Raw genomic sequence first — 20,754 nt, 5'->3', positions numbered from 1 at the left:
GTGAAGGATGTTGTAAGAGGAAGAGAGCTTTCACCCTTTGCACAGCTCAGGGAGTTGGGAAGAAAAATTCAGCCAAGTGAAACTAGCTGAATACTTCCTATGCTTTAGATTTGGAAGTCTTACCAACCTTTCATAAGGATCACCTGGCCTTCTAGTGGTGGAAGGATTGCACGTTCCCCTCATCCTATCATCTATCACAAGCAGCAGGTGCTTTGAGTTCTGGGATCTCAATCAATACAGCAAATAGGAGATAGATTGCTCCACAACACCATTCTCAACTAAATTAACCTGAAAGGCACAACTGATTCTCCTGTTTAACATACACAGTTCTTGTGAAATTTCTAAAGAGGCTTCTGAAAAAATGTCAGGGACTGGGGGACAGAGGAAGTTGATGGATGACTTTGAGGCTCTCCAGGCAAGAATGTGAATTCAAAGTGACACAAACACATGGAGGATGACCATATGGCTCAATACAGGCTTTTATATATATATATATAAAATACAGAACTTAAAAGGTGAAGAGATTGCTTGAGGTTTGCCTTGCAGAAGCAGAGAGGACTCATCTGTGATTTCTTTTTCTCCAGCTTCTCAGAACTTTCTAAGCATCTTGTACCTGCAGCTATCCCTTAGCTTAATTGCCTTTGTTCTCACTTATGAAACATTTTAGCAGAATCAATACAAGACTGTTCATTATTCTGAAAATCTGTTTTTAGTAGGAAAGTATTGCTGGCAGTCCAGCTCTGGTATTCTCAGTATCAAAAAACACATTAAGTAAGTTCATGAAAAAGGAATGTGAGAACTTGCATTTTTAACCTTAATTATTCATACACAGGTCTTAAACAGAGCCCAGAACATCAGTGGTTTTAGCAATTTGGTACTAGAGGATAACAGCTTGAAATCTGTTTTTTAAGTGGGCACAGCTAGATACTAAACATCCCTACTGCATATTTGTTTTAAAAAGGAATGTAAGTGTCAAATGTGTAGATTAGAAGATCACAAGATAATGAAAAGACATGCACAGGAATTTTAATTTCTAAAAATGTTTCAATTCAAAGCAAAGTTTTGAATCCTTACAAGAAAACTCAGAGGGCTTATATTCCCAAATATGTGTGCCTTTACCACGGCTTATTTTCCACTAGAACATTTCCACTAGAACAGGAAAGACAAGCAATTAAGTTAGAATTTGTATCATCATCTTACAGTAAGGACCTATTCTATTTCTCTAAAAAACCCCATTACCTATTGGTACAGTAATGACACTAAAACATGGATGTTGCCTGGTGCCACGATGATACACTACAAAGGAAGCAGTCTGCTATTTCAAAGATGCACTAAAGTTAAGCACCAGTGACTGTTTTGTAAGTGGAAAATATTTTGACCCACTCTTCTGTCACAGTGCATCTTCCACGTGTTTTGTCCTCTATACCATCAGTTTCACCATTGAAAACAACGTTCCAGCATCACTTGACAAGAATAGTGGAGGCTTCCTGTTATTTGCACAGTAGAAGAGGTTTCTCCACATACCTGAGGAAGAGGAACAAATCGTGGAGCATTCCTAACACCGCACTCCACCCAAAGTGAAACACAGCTTAGAGACAGCTTAATATCTAAAAGTCGTCCCCAGAGAAGAAAGTAAGGTGATTAAAGATAATAGTAAAATTAGAAGAAAATGTTATAGTTTGCACTGAATAATGCTTATACCTAAGGTCTGACCTTTTAAATACTGACAGGCATGGTTAGTGCTTTAGTTATATGAATTTTGCTAAAGCCAACTGGTTTCATAATCTGAGATTTTCATGACATTTTAAACCATCTGGCTGGAAATGTCCACCCTGAAACTCCTCTTGAAATGTGTACTTCCTTCCAAGCTTTTCTCAAGAACACAGATCCTACTAATACGTGCAACGTGGAAACCTGACATTACTTACCTTCAAGGTGAGGTGAGTAGGCAGGAGTTGCCATCACTTGCAATTACTTGTTTCTTCCTTTTCAGTACTTGATGAAAAGAATTTGTCTTCCAGGGCATCATTTCTTCCTCATTGGGCTCCAGGTTTGAACATTCAGAGCCTTCTTACATAACTTCTGATGAAAACAGACTTGCTCCTTACACTTGCCACCACAAGGCACATCATGAAAGTACCTTGATTACTGATTCAGCTTTAACTTAAACAACCCAAATAATTAATCATGCATTGGTACTTTTGAGTAAATATCATGTAACCACTTCACATGCTGGATGTTTCTGAAGAAGGTACTTTTTCTCCTTCTGCCCTTCAAATGTTTATGTTCTCAAACTTATTTTCATCTTATAATATAAAATTGCTTGAAATACAAAAATATACCCAACTCTTTGGCTTGCCAGGCAGAGTTCTTTTCTATTTCAGGAAGCAATATCATATAAACTATACAATGTCACTTTAAAACACAGTGCTCTGTCCCTCTTATTTCTACTGGAAAACTGTTCCAAAACTTCACTCCCCTTAGGAGGAAACAAATTACTCTAATTTTAAGCCTACATTTATTCATGGACAGTTTACATCCATTTGCTCCTGTGCCAATAGTGTACTTCAGCTTAAACAACTTTTCTCCCTCCCTGGTATTTTCTCTGTTGAGATATTTGTAGCTTCCCATAAGTCACTCCCTGTTTTCATCTTGATGCAGCTTTTAAGTTTATCCAGTTTGTTTTGCTTGTTAGTTAGTTTTCTGAAATTAGCTGCAGTATTCCAGACAAGCTTTTACTATTGTTTCATGAATTAATACCTCTGCATACACAGATCAAACTGACCATCCTGGGTTCCATTTCAATGCTGTTTCATTTTCATGCTGCTCTTCATTTATCCTCTGGCTTTCTATATCCCCAACAACATTTCTACCTCCTACAGAGCACAGGAATCTGGGGAGGAGGATGGAGGATCCCAGCTGTACAAGCTCACAAAAGAGGAGCTCATTTTTTAAAAACAAATTTCCAGATTCCATTTCTCAGTTGCTCATTTTTTTCCCCAATTGGTGTTTGAATCCTGTACCAGCGCTGCATTGTTTACACATTTTATAGAGGTGCCTTCAAGTGCTCTTTTAGATAATGGAAATCCATTCACAAAGAACAGCTCTAGCAGAGTTTATTTTTCAAATTACCTCAACTCACTAATCATTGCCACTATACCCTACCATGGCCTTTCCAAGAGCACATCACCAGTAAGCAGGACTGTAAGACTGGTTTATTATGTCCCAGATCACTGCCCACATTTGCCCGGCACTGTGTGCAAAATATTTTCAGGAATGCGTCAGGAAAAACAAAATCTCCCCATTTTACAAGTACTGAGCCACAGGAAGTGTGTAAACTATCCAACACTCCCAGAATGCAGAAAGGATTAGGAAGGCTCTGATCAGCCAGGAGTCATGCCACATGTCTTACCTAATGATTGTTTGGTTATTAAAAACAAAAAAACAGATAAAGGGAAAGTAAAAATAAAGTTATAAAAACCATGATGGGTCAAGTCAAAGGATTGTTCAGGATCCTGTCCATGTGCATCTGGCTGCAGATTATTAAAGTGCACACAGAAACCAGCACTAAAAAAATCACCTCCGTCCATAGGGATTGGAAATGCCCTGCCTTCCTTCCTCAGCATATCCCTGCGTACTACCTGTAATCTGTTCTCAAAGAACTCCCTAGTCCAATATTGAAACTGCATATTTCTGTGTAACATCTTTCCTGGAGGTATATCCTTACATTTTCCTAATCACATTTTTAATCCATTTATGCTTCCAGCATTCAAGATATCCTGTAGCAACAAAATCCACAATTTAATTATAGGCTGCTTCAAGAAATTCTTTTTGCGCATTCTGTACCTGCTTGTATTTCATGATAAACTTTAGAGCCTGCACAGCAAGAAATAATGGCTACTGTTCCCTATTTCTAGTTGCCCAAGGAGGCTGTGGATGCCCCATCCCTGGAGGCATTCAAGGCCAGGCTGGATGTGGCTCTGGGCAGCCTGGTCTGCTGGTTGGTGACCCTGCACATAGCAGGGGTTGGAACTAGATGATCATTGTGGTCCTTTTCAACCCAGGCCATTCTATGATCCTATTTACATCTTCATACCATTTGTGATATTATACACCTCTCTGTGATTTAGTCATCTGTTTTCTAAGGTAAGCACTTTATTTTCTACTTCTAGGAAAAGACTAAACTGCTCATACAATCATCATAGAAGCATATTTTTTCCTAAACTTACAGATATGCAACTTGAACAACTACCAAGGACAGTTCTTAAGAACTTTCTTATAAAGATAACTTATTTTCTTATAATAAAAATTATTGTGTATAGCTAAGGTTCTTTTTCTCTAGATTATTTTCTTTCTACTTCAAAGTATACGTTGTAGGCAAAGTAATTAAATCCTTGTTTTTTCTTATGTTTTTCTCCTCTTCCTATGGATCTTCCCATATTCCTATTACACTGTTCTCCTTCCATTTATTGTCATACAACCATTGCTGTTCTCTACCACTCTACAACAACAGTCTAACTCTGCTATGTTCTATTACCCTCTCAGACCTTATAAGCTCTATTGACGCATACAGTTCCTCAGAGCTGCAGCATAAGTATCATCACAGCAAAGCAGCAAAGCCCCAGGCAGCAGGAAGCAAGGATTTACTCAAACACAACAGCTACAGGCATAGAAACAAAAGAAATAACCTGCTTACCTTCAAAAGACCTCACATAGACAGAGATCTCCAGCAAGATAACCTCACCTCCACTGCCAACCCTTACATGAGGTCTGGGAGGGGGTGGATCCTGGCTGCACCCCTTCTGGTCACTCAGGTACATTGCATGCACCTGAGCTCCCCACATTGGCCCTGCTTTCCCACCAGGTGCTCCATCACTGCTTCAAGCTGTGACTTAGCATTACCACTACGTAAAGGCATATAAACTTTTACAAAGAGGAATTATGGAATTTCCTGACTTACTTATCAGAGCTTTAGAAAATTCCAGGTTCTTGATCTCCTACAGCAAGATCTAAAAGGTAACATAATATCAAAGTATTACTGAGCTATTTCTAAATGCTGATATTTTCTCTTGTGCTCACTAACCTTCTCTGCTAATAGGCATCAATTAGTTTGTTATTAGTCTCTGGATTTAGAATTTTCATTATTGGAGGCTTTTAGTAGAAAAACACTACACAGAAAAGATCTGGAAAGAGTAAATTCTGCCTTGCAGCGAAGGGCTGAGTTAAGTGACTGCTCAAGGTGCTTGGCTAGTCTTGTTTCTGTGATGCACGAAAAAAGTCTGATGATAAAATACAAGCGACAGAAAAATATATATATATTTAGGATTCCCTTAAGCTGAGTGCCTAGGAAATCCATTCCATGTTCAAATCCATGTTTTTGTACATCAGTATTGCAGTATCCTTGTACTATGAATTATGCTAACAGATCTTTGTCATTCGATGCAACTGTCTCAGACTTGCTCATATCACACCTAGGATGCTTCTCTCAGACAGACCAAGTAAGGTACTATCTCATTCTGAAACTTCACTTTTTCCAGTCTAGCAGGTTTTCAATTTCCCCTGTGCCTCAGAGACAAAAGAGATGGACTGTGGGAAAAGTAGGTGAAAATTCCCCACTGCATCTCATTGCTCTTTTTTAGCACAATTATTTTGCCTGAGATACTAGACAAAATGTTCCAGTGCTACTTCTGTGGTTCTTTGGGAATTCACCTTTCTTAGAGACTGCTGACTGACACTGCAGTGTGACTGCAGAATACGTCCCAGAATTCTTAACATTCCTTTCATTGCTGAGGGTCCGTTAGCAGCACATGATCCAGTTTGTATGTTCTTTCCCTAGATTAAAGCCACGTTAAAATAACACAGTGTATGGGAACTGTTGATCACAGCCTGAACCTCTGATTGACCACCTGAGGCAAGCACTGAGTCAGCTGTGGGAGCGCAGGTGAAGGCAATTCAGCTGTGCTATCAGGAAGGGGTGGAGCCTGGCTGCACCTCTCCTAGACCCCATTTAAGGACTGAGTGCCACTGAGGAAGGATGTCTCTCTGGAGATTGCTCCTTGTGGAGTTTACTGGGAGTCTACAACACTGGTGAGTACTTTCATTTTCTTTGATTACCTTTCCACTGTGATGCTCTTACTAAGCCTAACATCTTATACTTATTGATTTTAATCTTACCAAGCCTAACCACTGTATACTTATTGACTGTGCACACACTGTTGTAGAAGCTATCTTATCAATGCAGCATACAGAAGAGAAACCCCTTCCCTGTCCTGTTTTCTGTGATCACCTTTTTGACAAATCTGCAGATCATGTAGTTAACTTTATTTATGCTTACAATGGGAGCTCAGGCTGAAACAACTTGTTATGATGAACCTGTATTCCTTTCCTAATTCCAAACATGAGGTTTGTAAGCCCATTTGCATTTAACTGTATTAAAGTGCATGTTGCTGGACTGTGACCACTTAATTAGGTAATTCAAAACACAATGTAGGCATAACTTTATCATTTACTACTCAGTAAGCCTGTGCTATCTACTGATGTAACTGGCAGAGACTTATGATAACATTTGGATGACCAATAAAATGATTAGATAATCATTAAAATAGTTTTTTTCATTTTGAAATCTGCTTTTAAGCCAATTTACAATCCATTTAATAAATACTGTGCAGATTTCATGATACATTGCTTGTATTTGGGTATTCTGTACTAGATTTCTTTACCTTTTTTTTTTCTTGCCTTGTCTATACAGTGACATCTAGTAGTGAGAAACTAGCACTTGTTTAGCCCCAGTACACAGCTAAGCACCACCAAGCTGCTCACTCAGTTCTCCCTCCAGCAGGATGGGATGAGGAGAATCAGAAGGTGAGAAGTTTAAAAAAAAAAAAAAAAGTGAGCTTAAAATAAAGGTCATTTAATAAGAAAGAGGGTAAAAACAATTCAAAACACAATTGGACATCATAGCCAACCAATGCCCAGCCCATCCCCAGGTAGAGACAGCTCACCCAGCTAACTGCCCCAGTTTTATTGTTCAGAGTGACAGAACCAGCATAGCTTCACCAAGGGCAAGTCCTGCCTGACCAACCTCGTGGCCTCCTATGATGCTGTAACTGCAGCAGTGGACAAAGAGTAAATGTAATCCATCAGAACTTCAGTTGGCAGGGTCCTACATAACGCTCCTCTCTAAACTGGAAATACATGGATTTGATGGGTGAATCATCCAATGGATGTAGAACTGGTTGCAAAATCGTATCCAGTGGCTTAAAGTCCAGGTGGAGATCAATCAGTGACAAGCAGTGCTCCTCAGGGGTCTGTGCTGGGATCAATGCTGTAAGCTCTGGACAGTGACCACAACAGAAAGTCAGTGTGTACCTACTAGTGCTATTTTTTTGTTTGCATAAAGCAAGCGTGCCAGGATCGTGAGTCACTAGGCAACAGCTATTTTATAGATCAACACTGAGCTCACTTCTTCTGTTAGCATAACACCCAATTCTGAGCTGGCTGTAGAAGTTACTGCAATAATAAAACTTCATATGTAAATAATGCTTTACCTATTCTTTGCTCTTAATGAAGTTTTATTGAGCTTTAATTTTTTTACTTCCCTGCAGGAGATTTTCAACAGCTATCCCCAAGTCTAAGACATCAAAAATAACTTAGTTTTTTTTCCCTATCCTTTACTGACCTAAGAAATAAGTTTGGACCACAGGGAAACTTCAAATGCACAGTGCCCATCGAGTCTACTCCTCAGTTTTCATGACCTACCTTTAAAAAGCAATGAGAAAACATGGTGGAGTATAAACACAGAAGATATGAAACACAGAAATACATATTCATCATTATGCTCCTATTTAGTTGATTTATTTTAGAAAAAAATAGTGGACAACTGTCTATAAGAATCAGGTGAACCTGAAATGCAGCGAAGGGAGCAGGGCCATCCATTCTGCACTATGTGCTGTGTGACATGGAGGTGCAGCTGGAGCTGCTGGGAAATGACCTTGTCCACCTGAAATTCAGCCAGTTATTCTAGATAAAACACTAAACCATATTATGCATCTAAGCCACAATTCTGGATTATCTGTAACAACTGTCTATGCTGTGCTGGAGACAACGTACTCTTATCCCATCTGATCCTGCAGGTCAGACTGGAACTAGCCTGGGATTCATGCTCCCCATATAACACCTATTTTTGACAGTGCCAAAAGCAAGTGCGCTTCTTTCCCTGTCACGTTTGTGCTCACGGTTCACAGCACTGATGCAAACACAGTGACTGCATCACAAGTGTTGTGTCAAATCCTAGAAGCCTTTCTCAGGCTTGTTTCAGCAACATTCTTCTTCTAGCCCCAGCAGCAATAACAGCTCTGCATTATGAGGTGGAGACATCAATGTCAGTAGCTTCATGTTTCAAAGTAATGTCAGCACGTATCCTACTAACCTACCTGCCTCCTATTACAGCTGAAAGGGTGACATTTCCCAATGGCTTAACAAGGGTTCTATTATTTTTAACACTTTAAAATACACAGCCAAGCCTTATACCAAGATATTTAGATTGCCAAAATAATAAATAAATAAACCACCCAAGCTGCCTCATTTATCTTACCTGATGCTCAAAGCTAATTAGAGTGTGTACAATTCTTCAGAGATAAGGTAGAGATTATATTTTAGAAACAGGCTCTCTATTTTAAATGCTTCCATGTAGTTTATCATCGCTTCCTCTTGACGCTTAATGTAGTATTTGATCTAAATATGCCTTGGTTTGCAGATTACTGGAAGCACTTTGATTAATAAATGACACATGGAAGTCAGAAATATACCAATAATGATACAAAGAAGCAGAAGCAACCAAAAAGCTGTACAAAGATTGCAAACAATACTTTTTTAAGGACAGAGACCCTTCCACAAACAAATGTAACAATCACTTTCAGCAACTTCAGTGAATTCAAGTCACCACCATCCTACAAAAACACTAGAAAAAGGCATAGGCAGAAACACGTGTCCATGATATACAGTGAGCCATAAGAACCCAATAAGCATCGGTTTCAAAAGTTTCTGTGGTAGTCAGCAAAACTACAAGGACAATTCCCAAAGTAAATTTACAACAGCAAGGCACCATCAGCAATTAAACACTTGCTTTGATTATGCTATGAAATTATATTGAAAGGCTTTAGCAGAATTAGAGCAGAATGTGCCACAGCGGAAGGTGAAGGATAACACACTTGAGATGATTAATTCAGACTATGATAGGTTTGAAAACCCCTTAGATTAAAAGAGAAATCTAACAACAGCTGCCAGACGTTTTTTAAAGGACTGTATATGCAAATATGTGTTTTACCATCTTTATGCAACAAATGCAGCAACGTTATCTAGTTCTTAATGAGCTGAGTTCATTATTAATAATGGGATACTGCCCTGCATGTCTGCTGCAGTTGAAGAGATTAGGGATATCACATACACACTGTAGATTCCCAGAGCAGGTCACCCTGAGATCATTCAATCACTTAGAAAGGACAAAAATGTTGATTCTCTGTAATTATTCCCTTCTGGTAAAAGAGGAGCATCTTCCAGTAAAGCAGAAATCCCTGAACCTAAATTAGATCATTTGGCTTTCCTCAGTGCCAACAGTGAGTCATTCACTTGCACACCAATGAATATCTGGGTTTGGATGCAGTGCCCACTTTTACTGCTTCATCCTTCAGTCGCTATTTAAAAAATACTAGAGAGATCACAAAATGGTAACAACTGGCCTAGCTGCCTAAGCTAATTTACTGAGAGGGCTGTCTCTGGATTCTTTGCCAATAGGGAAGGAGTCATTGGCTAAACACGGTGCTCTCTTTGCGGGATCCGGTGTAAAGGGAACAGGACATTCTCCCTTAAATAAAATGACGTTGCAGTTTCTTTGGGGAAAGCTGAGTAGATAACAGCATTGTTTCCTTGAAACAGGGTTTTCACAGCATTACCAGCTGCTTTTTAATTTAAAGCTGTTCCATTACACACTTGTTACAGCACGTTCATTTGGGAGAGAGAGATTTGTTTCCTTATAGACTTCTGCTAGAACAAGCCCACTAAATGTGTGTCTTTAGTTAAGTGAATTGTAGCCCCTGCAGGCAGGGAAACGCAAAAGCTCACGGAACAGCCATTATAATGCACGTAACGCTTACGTGGAATTGGAGCGACACCTGGCGGCAAGAAGCAGCAGTGCAAGTACAAAACTCGATGCTTTGCGCCATTTTCTTCCCCTTCACTAAAAACGGTGAGAAACATGAACGCAGACACTGCCACAAACCCCCGCAGTCTGCAGTAAACTCACCCCCTCGCTCCGTTTCACGATGGACCCCATTTTCTACTGAGAAATCCTAGCACTGGAAAGCGCTCAGCCAGCCTCGCTTCGTGCAAAAGGAAAAAAAAAAAGTGATTTCAACACGTTGTTCTTACACTGACAGAATGAATGGCTCAGTGAGCACAGTTCTTTTGGTCACAGGGGCGCATTCTGCCTCACACCCACGTTTCTAATTGATTTTAGCGAGTCATTTCCAGCAGGTCTGCTCGAACTGGAGTTACTGGAAACACTGGCCTCAGCATCGCGCCCTGACGTAACCAACATGGCCGCCGTCCATGCGGAGCGAATCCCGCCCTCCTCTCCCGCCCACGCCTCCGATTGGCTGCCGGCTGCTGATGGGCGGGGCGACGCGGTCTCCTAGGCGACGCGCTGATGGCGGGAAGCGCTCCGCTCTCTGGGGAGGCAGCGCTCTAGAAGCGATGGTGGCAAAGCTGCGCCTTCAGTAGGCGGGATGGAAGAAAACAGTTTGCTTCCTAAGTCTGATCTGGGTCTGGTGTAAATTCCTCTGCTGTTTCATCTCGGTTTTTGTCTTGAAGCGCTCACCAGAGGGGCTGTGTGTCATTAAATACAAAAGCAGTGGAGATACAGGGATAGATAAAGATGTAGTCTGGGCTATGTGCTTTCAAAAGGAAAACTAAAAAAAAGAAGAAAACAAAGCAAAACAACAGCAACAACAAAAGCCAATCAGTCATATCATTATGTACAAACAAGCGTTTGTTAATGCCGGAGAGTAATTGTAACATTCTTTTCTCAGCTTTACGATTTGTGCAAATACAACTAACTGAGCCCAGTGCAGAAAGAAGTGGTGTAATTCCCCATCCTTCCTGATGGAGGTCAGAATCCCTCTGCTACGGTACAGAATATAAAAATGTTCAGTAAACCAGTGATAAATTGAGATATTCCAGGCACTTCCAGCTTTCTGCTGTTGTAACCCCCATTGAGAATGCACTGGAAATACAGATTCTGGAATGAAATCTTCTAGGAATTTAGATTAAATTATTATTACTATCATTTTACAAACTTCTTGGAAATCCCTGTAAATTACATAGGTAGCTACACAGCTAATGATATTGCTATCTTTCTTTTCCTAAGAAACAGCCATCACTGCAGAAAACTCAAGGAGTGATGCAAAGTGAAAACCAAACCCAGAACCCTGAGGGGATAATTAAAGAGCTGGTAAGATATTTGGTCCTTTTTGTTCATGTTTTGTTGTTGTTTTCCTATTTCTTTTTTTAAATCTTCCTCTCTTCTTCTGTAATTATCAATATTCTTGCTGGGACACACGGTTACTTTTGCTTCTCTAGAGATGCCATTGTAGCATAGCCTCCATTCTGGAATGCCCCAAAGGTTTTATGGGGTACGTCCTAATAAGAGCTTATGGTGATCTGAACATTTCATAACTGAGGTAAAAACATTAATATTCAAGATGCAGACAAAAGAACCTTGCAGAATCACAGGATTGTAGGGGTTGGAAGGGATCACTGAGTCCAACCTCCTCTCTTAAGAGGTTGTTTTCAAAGAACTTACTTTTCAGGTACATTTCCTTGCTTTGTTTCTTGAGAAGTGCTGTACAGGAATATTTTTATCCAGAAAGAAAAATGATCTTGTTATATACACCTCATCAAAAAATCTAGTAGCTTTGACTAAGTTATGCGTTTTTGTAGATTGTTATGAGCAGAGTCAGCCAATAAACTATTAGAAACTTCATTTACCATGAACTGGTTAGAATTTTAAAATGAGGTCGCAGTCCACATTCACTTAAAGTGTCTGAAGATCTACATATGCTCATCACAGTCAGTGGAAGTAAGGATAGGATTCATCTGCATAGATACAGCCATTTAGTGTCATTTTATCTGCTTTAAGGTACCTAACAGCAGCTGCCAGATACGTTTAGGTCCTCTGAAACAGCACTAGATTATTGCTGTATGGTCAGCTGAATCACATCACCTATTGTAAAGGAAACCTACAGAATAATAAATTTAATATCAACACTTCCTGTGGTGATCTGAATGACTTTTCAGGATGCTCTGGCTACATTGGATAAATCTCTTGACTAGCATGAGAGTAAGAGTCTCACATGTAGATAGCTACACACGTAGATACCTACACATTAATCTCAAACCAAATCTCATCTGTAATGAAACTGCATGTCAACTTCTTGCTTTTTGGCCAAAAACTTGTATTATTACATTTGCAACCACTTCAGAAGTAGAAAGCTATAAAACTGCTAAGGTGCCATCCATATACCTGTATGTGAATGTATGTGTATATATGCTAGCTTATAGATAAATTTATGGATTTCTGGATTTTAATCTTCATTAAAATTAGCATATTTGAGAATTACTTTGTTTTAAAATGAAGGTGCATTCTGAGGTTTGATAAGAACTGACAGAACACATTGAAAGTGACTTGTGAACAGAAGAAAGCTATTTAACTGTTTCATAATGAATGTGGTCCAAATTGCAAACAACATTTTGATGTATGGGAAGCTTTAAGAGAACTGATGCTAAGCAGTGCTGTAACATCAGTAAGATGTTGTACTTTATAACTAATTTTTTACACTGTGGATATAAAGAGAATAATGGTTGCATTTCATTTCCAGTGCGCATGTAATGGATTGTCTTATGAGAACATAGATCAAGAGGGACTGAAAACAACAGCTCTGGAGATGTTTTTCTCTGGTTACCCTAGAATTGTAGGCATGAAATATTTCCCAAATCTAACTACTCTCACTCTTGTTGGGCAACGTATTGAAAACATTACAGGCCTGAAGCACTGCTTGTTGCTCAGAGAGCTGTGGATTGCTGAGTGTTGTTTAGTGGTAAGTTAACTATCCATTTTCTTTCTGGCCAACTGTAACCAATTTCCAGACCTTTACAATAACTGTAAGTTTGTTTCACAAGCACTTCTGTTTGTTTGAGGCAGAGCAGGCAGAACTTTTAAAAGGAGTTTGGATCTGGCACTTTTAATTGAAGCTTCCAAAATCACGTTTTAGGTGCAGATCAAGTTACCTCTTTTGAAATATTTGTTAATTATCTGTTAAATATTTATATTTAATTATTTTCAATAACCTACCATTGGATTTTTTTATTTCATACTATATATTTTTAAACTGTAGCAGGTATATTGAAACCTTTTCCAGAAAACTAGTTAGAACATAAACTTTCCATGAAAATAATACTGTATTTAAAGTCACATAATTATCATGAGCTTCTACTCTTTCTTTGTTAGGTTAATGGAAATCTTTCTAAATTAGTATAATTCTTCTCAAAGGGTGTGGTATCGAATTGTTCAGAACTAGCTGGCAATGCTCTGTGGTGTACTGACAGAAAGAGTGACTTTTTTTTGGTGCTGCAAATACATCTTCTTCTATTTTAGAGAATAAGTGGTCTTCAAAAATGTGTAAATTTAGAAAAGCTTTACCTTTATTGCAATGAAATTTCCAAGATTGAAAATCTGGAAGCCCTAACAAAGCTGAATGTACTTTGGTTGAATAATAACCAGATCAGAAACATAGAGGTGAGTCTGCTCTTTTTGTTATAGTTTCTTTTCTTCTGATTTGTCCAATGCATGGCATATTAGTAGTATGAAATCTAAATATGTTATTAAGTAAGGCTAACTTTCAGAATAATAAGGGCAATGTTAATCTTCAGTATGTAAGAATTAAGGCTGAAACATTATTTGGAATCAAGTAACTGTCATGATTTTCTGCATATGCAGAGTTAACTTACTGAGCCATTTTCCAACCTCTGTGACTACTGATGAGGAAAGGATTTTTGTGTGTGTGTTCTTACAACTGCAGATTTCTGTCTGCATTTCAGCAGTAGGTAAATGTTTTTAATTTTTATGTATTTTCTTGTCTTGGAAGGACGAATACCTATTCGTCCTATTCAGAAGAATTCCTATCCTGGGTTTTTCTCAAGCTGTCACATGTCAAATTATCTCCTAGGAATAAAATGGTTTCTTCTATCTCACCTCAAAATTAACATTCTTCATTCTGACCTTTGGGATGGAGTTCAGTCCAGAACTAGCAAGATTTCTGCCATTAGCAGTTGGGCATGTAAAAGGAGAAGAAATGTATAAATGCTCATTTCTAGCAAAAGACAACATAGCATTTTGAATTACCTGACTCACATCAGGAAGAGAGAATGCTGCAGCCCAGTCTACTTTACCACGAGAGAGTTCATGAAAACAAGGCAGAAGGAGACAGTGATACCAAGATAAAATAGCTGAAAGTAGATAGAGTAGAAGGAGATGCTGATAGGGATCAAGTTATTGTGAATCTCTAAAGCCAGAATGAGGAAGGAATGGAAATCAAAGTTGAGCATACTGATAGAGAGCTGACAGAGAACACGTGTAAAGGCACTATGGTGTTACAAAGTAGAAATTATTATTTATTAGTGAGTACTCCACAAATATTAGTGGCATCTCTTTGCAAAGAACTGCAGTGTCATCATGAAGACGAATGATTGACATCCGTGATTCAGTTCCTGTGATGTCCCGAGGCCAAGACATGGGCTGCAGCCAAAAGCTAATGAGTACTCATGGCATGAGGCATGATCTGTTCAGCTTTTCATACACAGCTGTGAAACTAAGGCTGGAGGACCGCATTTATTTCCATTGCCGTATCATTTACAAAGGCTTTCCAAGCTCTTTCCCTCTGGGCAAAATGCATTCTCTCTTTCCATGTCAAAAGAAAGCTATAGTTTACAGCAGAGGCTAACATTGTTTAGACTCCAGTCAAATTTATTTTTACATTTGAATGATCTGCCTGTTGGCCTCCGGGCTCTTCAGCATTTGCAGTGCTATATTAGATTAAAACTGTATTGTTTAAAACATTCACAGGGCTTACATACTCTGCAGAATTTGCAAGAGGTCAACTTTGCTGGAAACTTAATATCAAAAATAGGTAAGTAATTTTAGTCTGGTATCTCTAGTGCGAGAATTTGGGTTGCTAATGTATTTGGTTTAATCTTCCTCTCATTCTAATAGAAAAATTTTTACCAACTTGCATGGTTTAGAGTCACACCCAATATGCAATCCTGAACATCCTAAAGTTCATGTCAAAAATCCCTAGGGTTCATCTTTGTTTGTACTAACGTCCCTTCCATTGCTGCTGCCACGTCAAAGAAGACAGAAAATAGGCGTCAGTGTTGTTTATTTTTCTTTTTCACTGCTTTTAGTGCAAAGGGCTCCTAGTTTTAATCAAATCTGTTTGGTCATAAGTAGCAATGTAAGTTGTTTCTGCATTTCTAAAGAAATAGTACAGAACCTACAAGTTTTTCTTCATTTATCTTTATCAGTAATAAAACAATCTTCCAAATGCTATTTCCTCTCTTTGGGTGGAAATGGAAAATAATATAATAGGTGTATGTGATTTCTTTGTGTTAAACAAACCCACAGAAGTGCTTATTTCATCATGTGATTGAACTAGTCCCAAGGATGAAAATGTAGATATTCTAGTAGACAACTACATTTTCTTGACCGTGGTTTGTGTTTCTTTAATTTTAGGAAGTTGCTTGGACTTCAATACAAAAATTGAAAAAATAAACCTCTCTCATAACAAATTATCTTCCTTCAAGGTATGTTTACACTTCATATTTCTTTTAGATGTGTTTTTTGGTGTGTTTGTTTGTTTTTGTTTGTTTTTGAATGATGCTTGGAGAGAGCTGATACATATCACATAATATCACACAGCTGAGTGTGATATTAGAGGATCTGGGTATTGGGAATATTAAACTACCCATAATGACATTTTCCTGGTCCCTTTGTACTTCAGACTTGTGGCTCTTTGCCTTATTTCTTAGGTTTAAAGTCCTTTAAATCTTATCTTTACTGAAAATATTTCAAACATTTTTGTTCAGTGACCTCACATTTATCTTTTAAGCTTGAGCAAGGCCAAGTCAGGCTCTTGAGCAAACAATCTCTTCTTGAGAATTACTTCTTCACAGAGATTTAACTTCATTTCAAACTTTCGCTTTGCTTTTCGCTGATGGCTTATAGGTTGCTTTTTCTCCCCCAAAATTCATGCAACGCCTAGAAAAAAAGAATTCCCAACTCTACATGAACCTTGAAAGTTCTGTAAAATTGCATGAGGCCTTCCTCATGAATACTACTGTATTTGTGCTCCTTTTCTTCTTCCTTCCCTTTTCCTACTGCATTCTTAGTTCTATATACGCTCTTAGTTATTAAAGCCCCACCTGATTCCTTGTGCTGAAATGTAATGAAATACCCATTCTTTGAATAAGGTCTAGTGGCATGTTGTTATTACACCTTTTTCCTTGTTTTTCAGGAACTCACTAATTTGTCAAGACTACCTAATTTAAAAGATTTGGCCCTAAATGATCCTCTGTATGGACCCAACCCTGTATGCCTTCTTTCTAATTATGCCATCCATGTGCTGTATCACATACCACGGCTTCAAAGGCTGGATACGGATGATGTTTCTCAAAAGCATATCAAGATTCTGGCAGAGGTAATTCAGACTTTATGAATGGCTTTTTGACTGGTGATGCATTTTTCTGTTGTCTCTGAGTTTCAGCCAGCTAAGGGAAGTGCTTTATGTTACTGCTCGATACTGGATTAGGTTGTCAAAGTTTTGAGTTTTGGCTTGGTCTTAAAATTTCTGGACTCTTTTCTTTATGTATGATATTGTATTGAAATAAGTTCTTTTGTCTCACAGAAATCTGAATGTATGCAATTTACTATGGGAAAAAAAAATGCTATCTCGTAATTGAGATACTTTCAAATATCTTGCTATCCATGTAGAGCATCTTTAAATCATAGAAAATAAAGTTCCGTGCTTAAGAATATACAGAAAAACTGTGACTAGATTTCACCTCTCAGTGAAGGAAGTCATACGGTGTATTTCAGTGTGGAATACATAGTGTGAATCTTCATCCTTTTGCTTTGAAAAATTTTACTGGGGGAAATATGCTTATACCACCTGAGAAAAAGAGTTCATGGCAGCAAGTGGTCTCAGATGAGAAGTGTGTTTGTTGGTTTATCCAGAACATTGAGAGCATTTTCCTAATGATATTACTGAACATTTCTGGATACAGACCCAGAACTAAGTGGGGTTCATGGAATGAAGCCATGGTTGAATCTGTAGCAACAACACAAAATTTTCTTACAAACACTATTATTGCTTGTTAAAAACTGAATTATAAGAATATGTTCATTGCAAGACACCATCCAATGTCTGATGATCAAATACAAAGAAATTCAAATACACTAAAATGATATTTAGAAATGCAGAAGGAATATGTGATGCACAATTTGCAAGGTTAATGCCTTGTTTTGCAGTGTTCTTCAGGAATAAGCTATGTGATAGTTCAAACTTTTAAATAACAAATTAATGATTTCCTTTTTTTAATTTTTAAAGACTACAATTATGAAAAAAATAATGTACTATCACATGCATGTAAAAAGCGTTCAGAGACAGCTCCATGGCAAGCTTGAGGAGCTAAAAGAAAAGAAAAGCAGACTGCAGAGTTTGCCAGAAAATAAGATAAAGTTGTTCATCTGCAACATAAAACAAGTAAGTGTAAATAGCCTGAAATGTCAGCAGAGATGCATTGTTTAAAACACGTAGCAATGACAGTTGAGAAGAATTGTTTTATTTAGATTTTATTTTTCCTGATGGAGTCAATTAAAGGAATATCTTAATGTAAATTAATAAAATCAAGCTTTCATATCCTTAAATTTGTGCAGTTCCAGTTTCGTTTTCACCATTAAGGTTATATTCATTGATATTCAATAAAGTATTTCATGAAAGTGCATCTGCTTTTACTAATCTGTGTACTCTGGGAGTTCATTTCTGCCTGAAAGGTAGTCCTTTTCCAGTGTAGCCAACTACAAAGTGTCTGGGACTTCAGTTGTTGCAAGGGATCCATTTCCAAGTTCAGTTCTTCTAGGTTCATAATTATGTAAACGTGGTGCCTCAAACCTTGAGTGAGTGCTTTAGCCAATGCTTTTCTAGCTGGAACAGAGTCAAGATAAAAGTGCAACCCAGCACAGCGGACTAGGTAGGATACACAACTTAATGTGGTAAACTGAATTTTGAGTTGTTGTTTTTATTCATCCAGACCAGAAGATCACAAGGCACATTCCAGGTTCCTAGATCATTTCAGTTATTGCCTATTCTAGTTGACACCATGAACACTGATGAAGGCTCTGTGTTCAGCTTGCTATATCTTTAGCATTTTGGAAAGGTATTTTTGTTTGCTTTTGTTTTTCCCTCACCCAAGGTAGGTTTGTTTTTTGGATTTGTTTGTTGATGTTTTTGTTTTTCTGATTTCCAACTGATTAGTCTGTTCCCTTTCCTTTGACAGCAGCGTATAAGTAACATTGTGGATCAGATTCCAGTTGCATCAGTGCATCCATGGTGATTCTTAAAAGAAAAGAAAAGTATCACAGATTATCTGTACAGCAATTTGTAAAAATTCCTAGTAGGTTTTTAAAGCACTTTGGAGCATAAATGCCTGCAGATAGTTCACTCTGCTTAAACTCCAATGGGAATATTATTTAAAATAAATATGTGCACAAAGTTGCTTTCTGTTTTATGAAAGCCAAAATCCCTGAGTGTTATTCCAAAGGACTGAAATGCAGTTCAGTGCCTTGCTGTAGATAATTTCAGCTGCATAGTGGCTTGATTAATCCTGAAGATGTACTTCAGGAAATAATGAGAAGAGTTTTGATTCCACTCAGCAGTGAGTAATTACTATGCCACACAGTGGACAGACATGGAGAGATAAATGGTCCCTGCCATTAAGTGTTTAAGAAAAGCTGCAGTTCTATTCCAACTCTGCTGTCTAACTGTTTTTCTTCCTGAGACACGCATCATAATGAACTTAGGAGCCCATCCTGCCTGTGTAAAAGTGGTCTGATTGACATGAATAGGAGCAGGATGCAAAAGAAAAATGTGTACATCTACTCAGAGTAAAGCTGTCCCTTTGGCTAATTAATTTCTTTTCTACTCACTAATCAAGAGTTAATATTTATTGAAATAATTTTCTGGTTTGATGTTTTGAGATACGTATTTTAGTACACATCTAGAGTGTTTATGTGTTGAGAAAACTTAAGATAATTTTCATGTCAGGTTTTAACTTAATCTCTCGCCTCAGAATCATGATGTGTTATTTTTATTAGCTGGAATGTGAACTGGACAAGATGGAAATGCTGGATAAAACAGCAAGTAGTGAATCTCAAAGGAGAAGGAATCTGGCAACTGAAAATTCAGTTCATGATAATGAAGATGCAGAAAAGGCATGCCTTAAAAAGGCATTTGTACAAAAAATAAATGCCATGAAGGAAAGAATAACATTCTGGAACAGAAAACTGGATGAGTATGTTTAATGATTTTTTTAGGAAAAGAAATGTAATGTTTTCAATATTAATATTTGGATATAGTTGGTGGTGGTGTGGTTAAGAAGTTAGCAGCAGGACTTGAAGCCAATCTCACATTCAATTTGGATGAGATCCAAACTTGGGAGTATTGCAAATGTCAGAAAAGTGACAATTCTTTGTGTTCTCAGTTGTTAGATTCAGGCCAATTTCTAGCAGAGAGATGTCGCCACTCCTGTTATTGATGGTCTCGGTGAATAAAAAGGTTTGAACAAAAATAACTGGAATGTGTATCTGAACTGGACCAGTGCTTGGAAAATATTTCTGGGCCTTTAAACAGTAGACATTTCTAGCAAAACACTGTGGGTTTTGTTTTCTTCTTGTTTTTTTTCCGCTTGTAATCCCAATGTGATTTTAATGATTTCCTTTTCTTGTCATTGTTATTTCTGGCTTAGTGCTTCATGTCAAATTGCTCTAAAGTCAATGACCAGCAGAAGGTCTCCCTCAGTAGGGCGTGTGGAGAGTAACAGTGATACCATGGGCACTGTGTTAAATGCTGTCATGGATCTGAAGCTCACTCTACACAGTTCTCATGAAGGAGGAATTAGATGACTCTCCTCTGAAGAGTGGAAAGCTGTGTTTTTGTGTATAAGACCAATAAAGACTGTTCCTATTAGCAAGAGTAGTAGACAGTCTATAGAGCATCTAGCTCCAGAGGAATCATTTAGTTTCTGCATTTGGGTAGAAATAATATATTGAGATAGTACAGCTTAAAAGCACACTCATAAAGGTGGAGGGACAGTTGATTGTGTCAAGGATGGAACAATTTATGGAGTGGAGAGCTTATAGTATGAAATATATTGCCTTTACTTACACAGATTTTAGTCCAGTGCCTCACACTGAACCTAAGGCCATCAATCTTTTTATTAGTACTGCAGTTTGGATTGATATCATCATGAACAATAAAGACTAAATTAAGACCTCGCCCTGAAAGAGTTAATTCATAAAATTACAGCATAATGGAATCGATGAATCTTGATGTTATGGTCAGTACAGGGCCTTAACTATCCACAGTTATG

General features: G+C 38.1%; 2 protein-coding genes and 1 long non-coding RNA gene across 17 annotated transcripts in view; 1 reads left to right on the top strand and 2 right to left on the bottom strand.

Annotated features, from left to right (window-relative positions):
• Positions 1–10,583, bottom strand: part of RTN1 (reticulon 1) — a 116,998-nt gene extending 106,415 nt beyond the window's left edge. Inside the window, exons 1-2 of one of the 3 annotated variants that reach the window (XM_031605345.2) lie at positions 10,496–10,583; positions 10,301–10,376 (exon numbers count right to left, since the gene is read on the bottom strand). Coding sequence is in view for 1 of the 3 variants with exons in the window: in XM_090141847.1 (XP_089997973.1) it covers positions 10,152–10,254 (103 nt within the window). In the remaining 2 variants the exon portion in view is untranslated. Of the gene's footprint in view, positions 1–10,151; positions 10,270–10,300 lie in introns of those variants that run through there. The other 2 variants (XM_090141849.1, XM_090141847.1) reach the window with 2 other exon arrangements.
• Positions 1,107–5,210, bottom strand: LOC149917946 (uncharacterized). The gene is made up of 3 exons (XR_016467150.1): positions 4,697–5,210; positions 1,929–2,109; positions 1,107–1,524 (listed from the first exon to the last, which is right to left on the bottom strand). It is a non-coding gene; the product is annotated as an uncharacterized LOC149917946 (long non-coding RNA).
• Positions 10,584–10,697: 114 nt separating the features above from the next.
• The window catches only part of LRRC9 (leucine rich repeat containing 9), a 51,495-nt gene continuing 41,438 nt past the window's right edge, over positions 10,698–20,754 (top strand). For 4 of the 13 annotated variants that reach the window (XR_016467149.1, XM_090141843.1, XM_090141835.1 and 1 more), the window contains exons 1-9: positions 10,698–11,163; positions 11,423–11,506; positions 12,933–13,151; positions 13,709–13,849; positions 15,176–15,239; positions 15,842–15,912; positions 16,623–16,805; positions 17,715–17,870; positions 19,481–19,677. Coding sequence is in view for 12 of the 13 variants with exons in the window: in XM_090141843.1 (XP_089997969.1) it covers positions 11,158–11,163; positions 11,423–11,506; positions 12,933–13,151; positions 13,709–13,849; positions 15,176–15,239; positions 15,842–15,912; positions 16,623–16,805; positions 17,715–17,870; positions 19,481–19,677 (1,121 nt within the window). In the remaining variant the exon portion in view is untranslated. Of the gene's footprint in view, positions 11,184–11,422; positions 11,507–12,932; positions 13,152–13,708; positions 13,850–15,175; positions 15,240–15,841; positions 15,913–16,622; positions 16,806–17,714; positions 17,871–19,480; positions 19,678–20,754 lie in introns of all 13 variants that reach the window. The other 9 variants (XM_090141837.1, XM_090141833.1, XM_090141840.1 and 6 more) reach the window with 9 other exon arrangements.

Source organism: Phasianus colchicus, chromosome 5 (genome assembly GCF_987193195.1).
Source record: "Phasianus colchicus chromosome 5, bPhaCol1.hap1.1, whole genome shotgun sequence".
In the NCBI taxonomy this organism is placed as follows: Eukaryota; Metazoa; Chordata; class Aves; order Galliformes; family Phasianidae; genus Phasianus; species Phasianus colchicus.
Note: the sequence above shows the minus strand (reverse complement) of the source record. Positions and strands in the feature narration are given on the sequence as shown.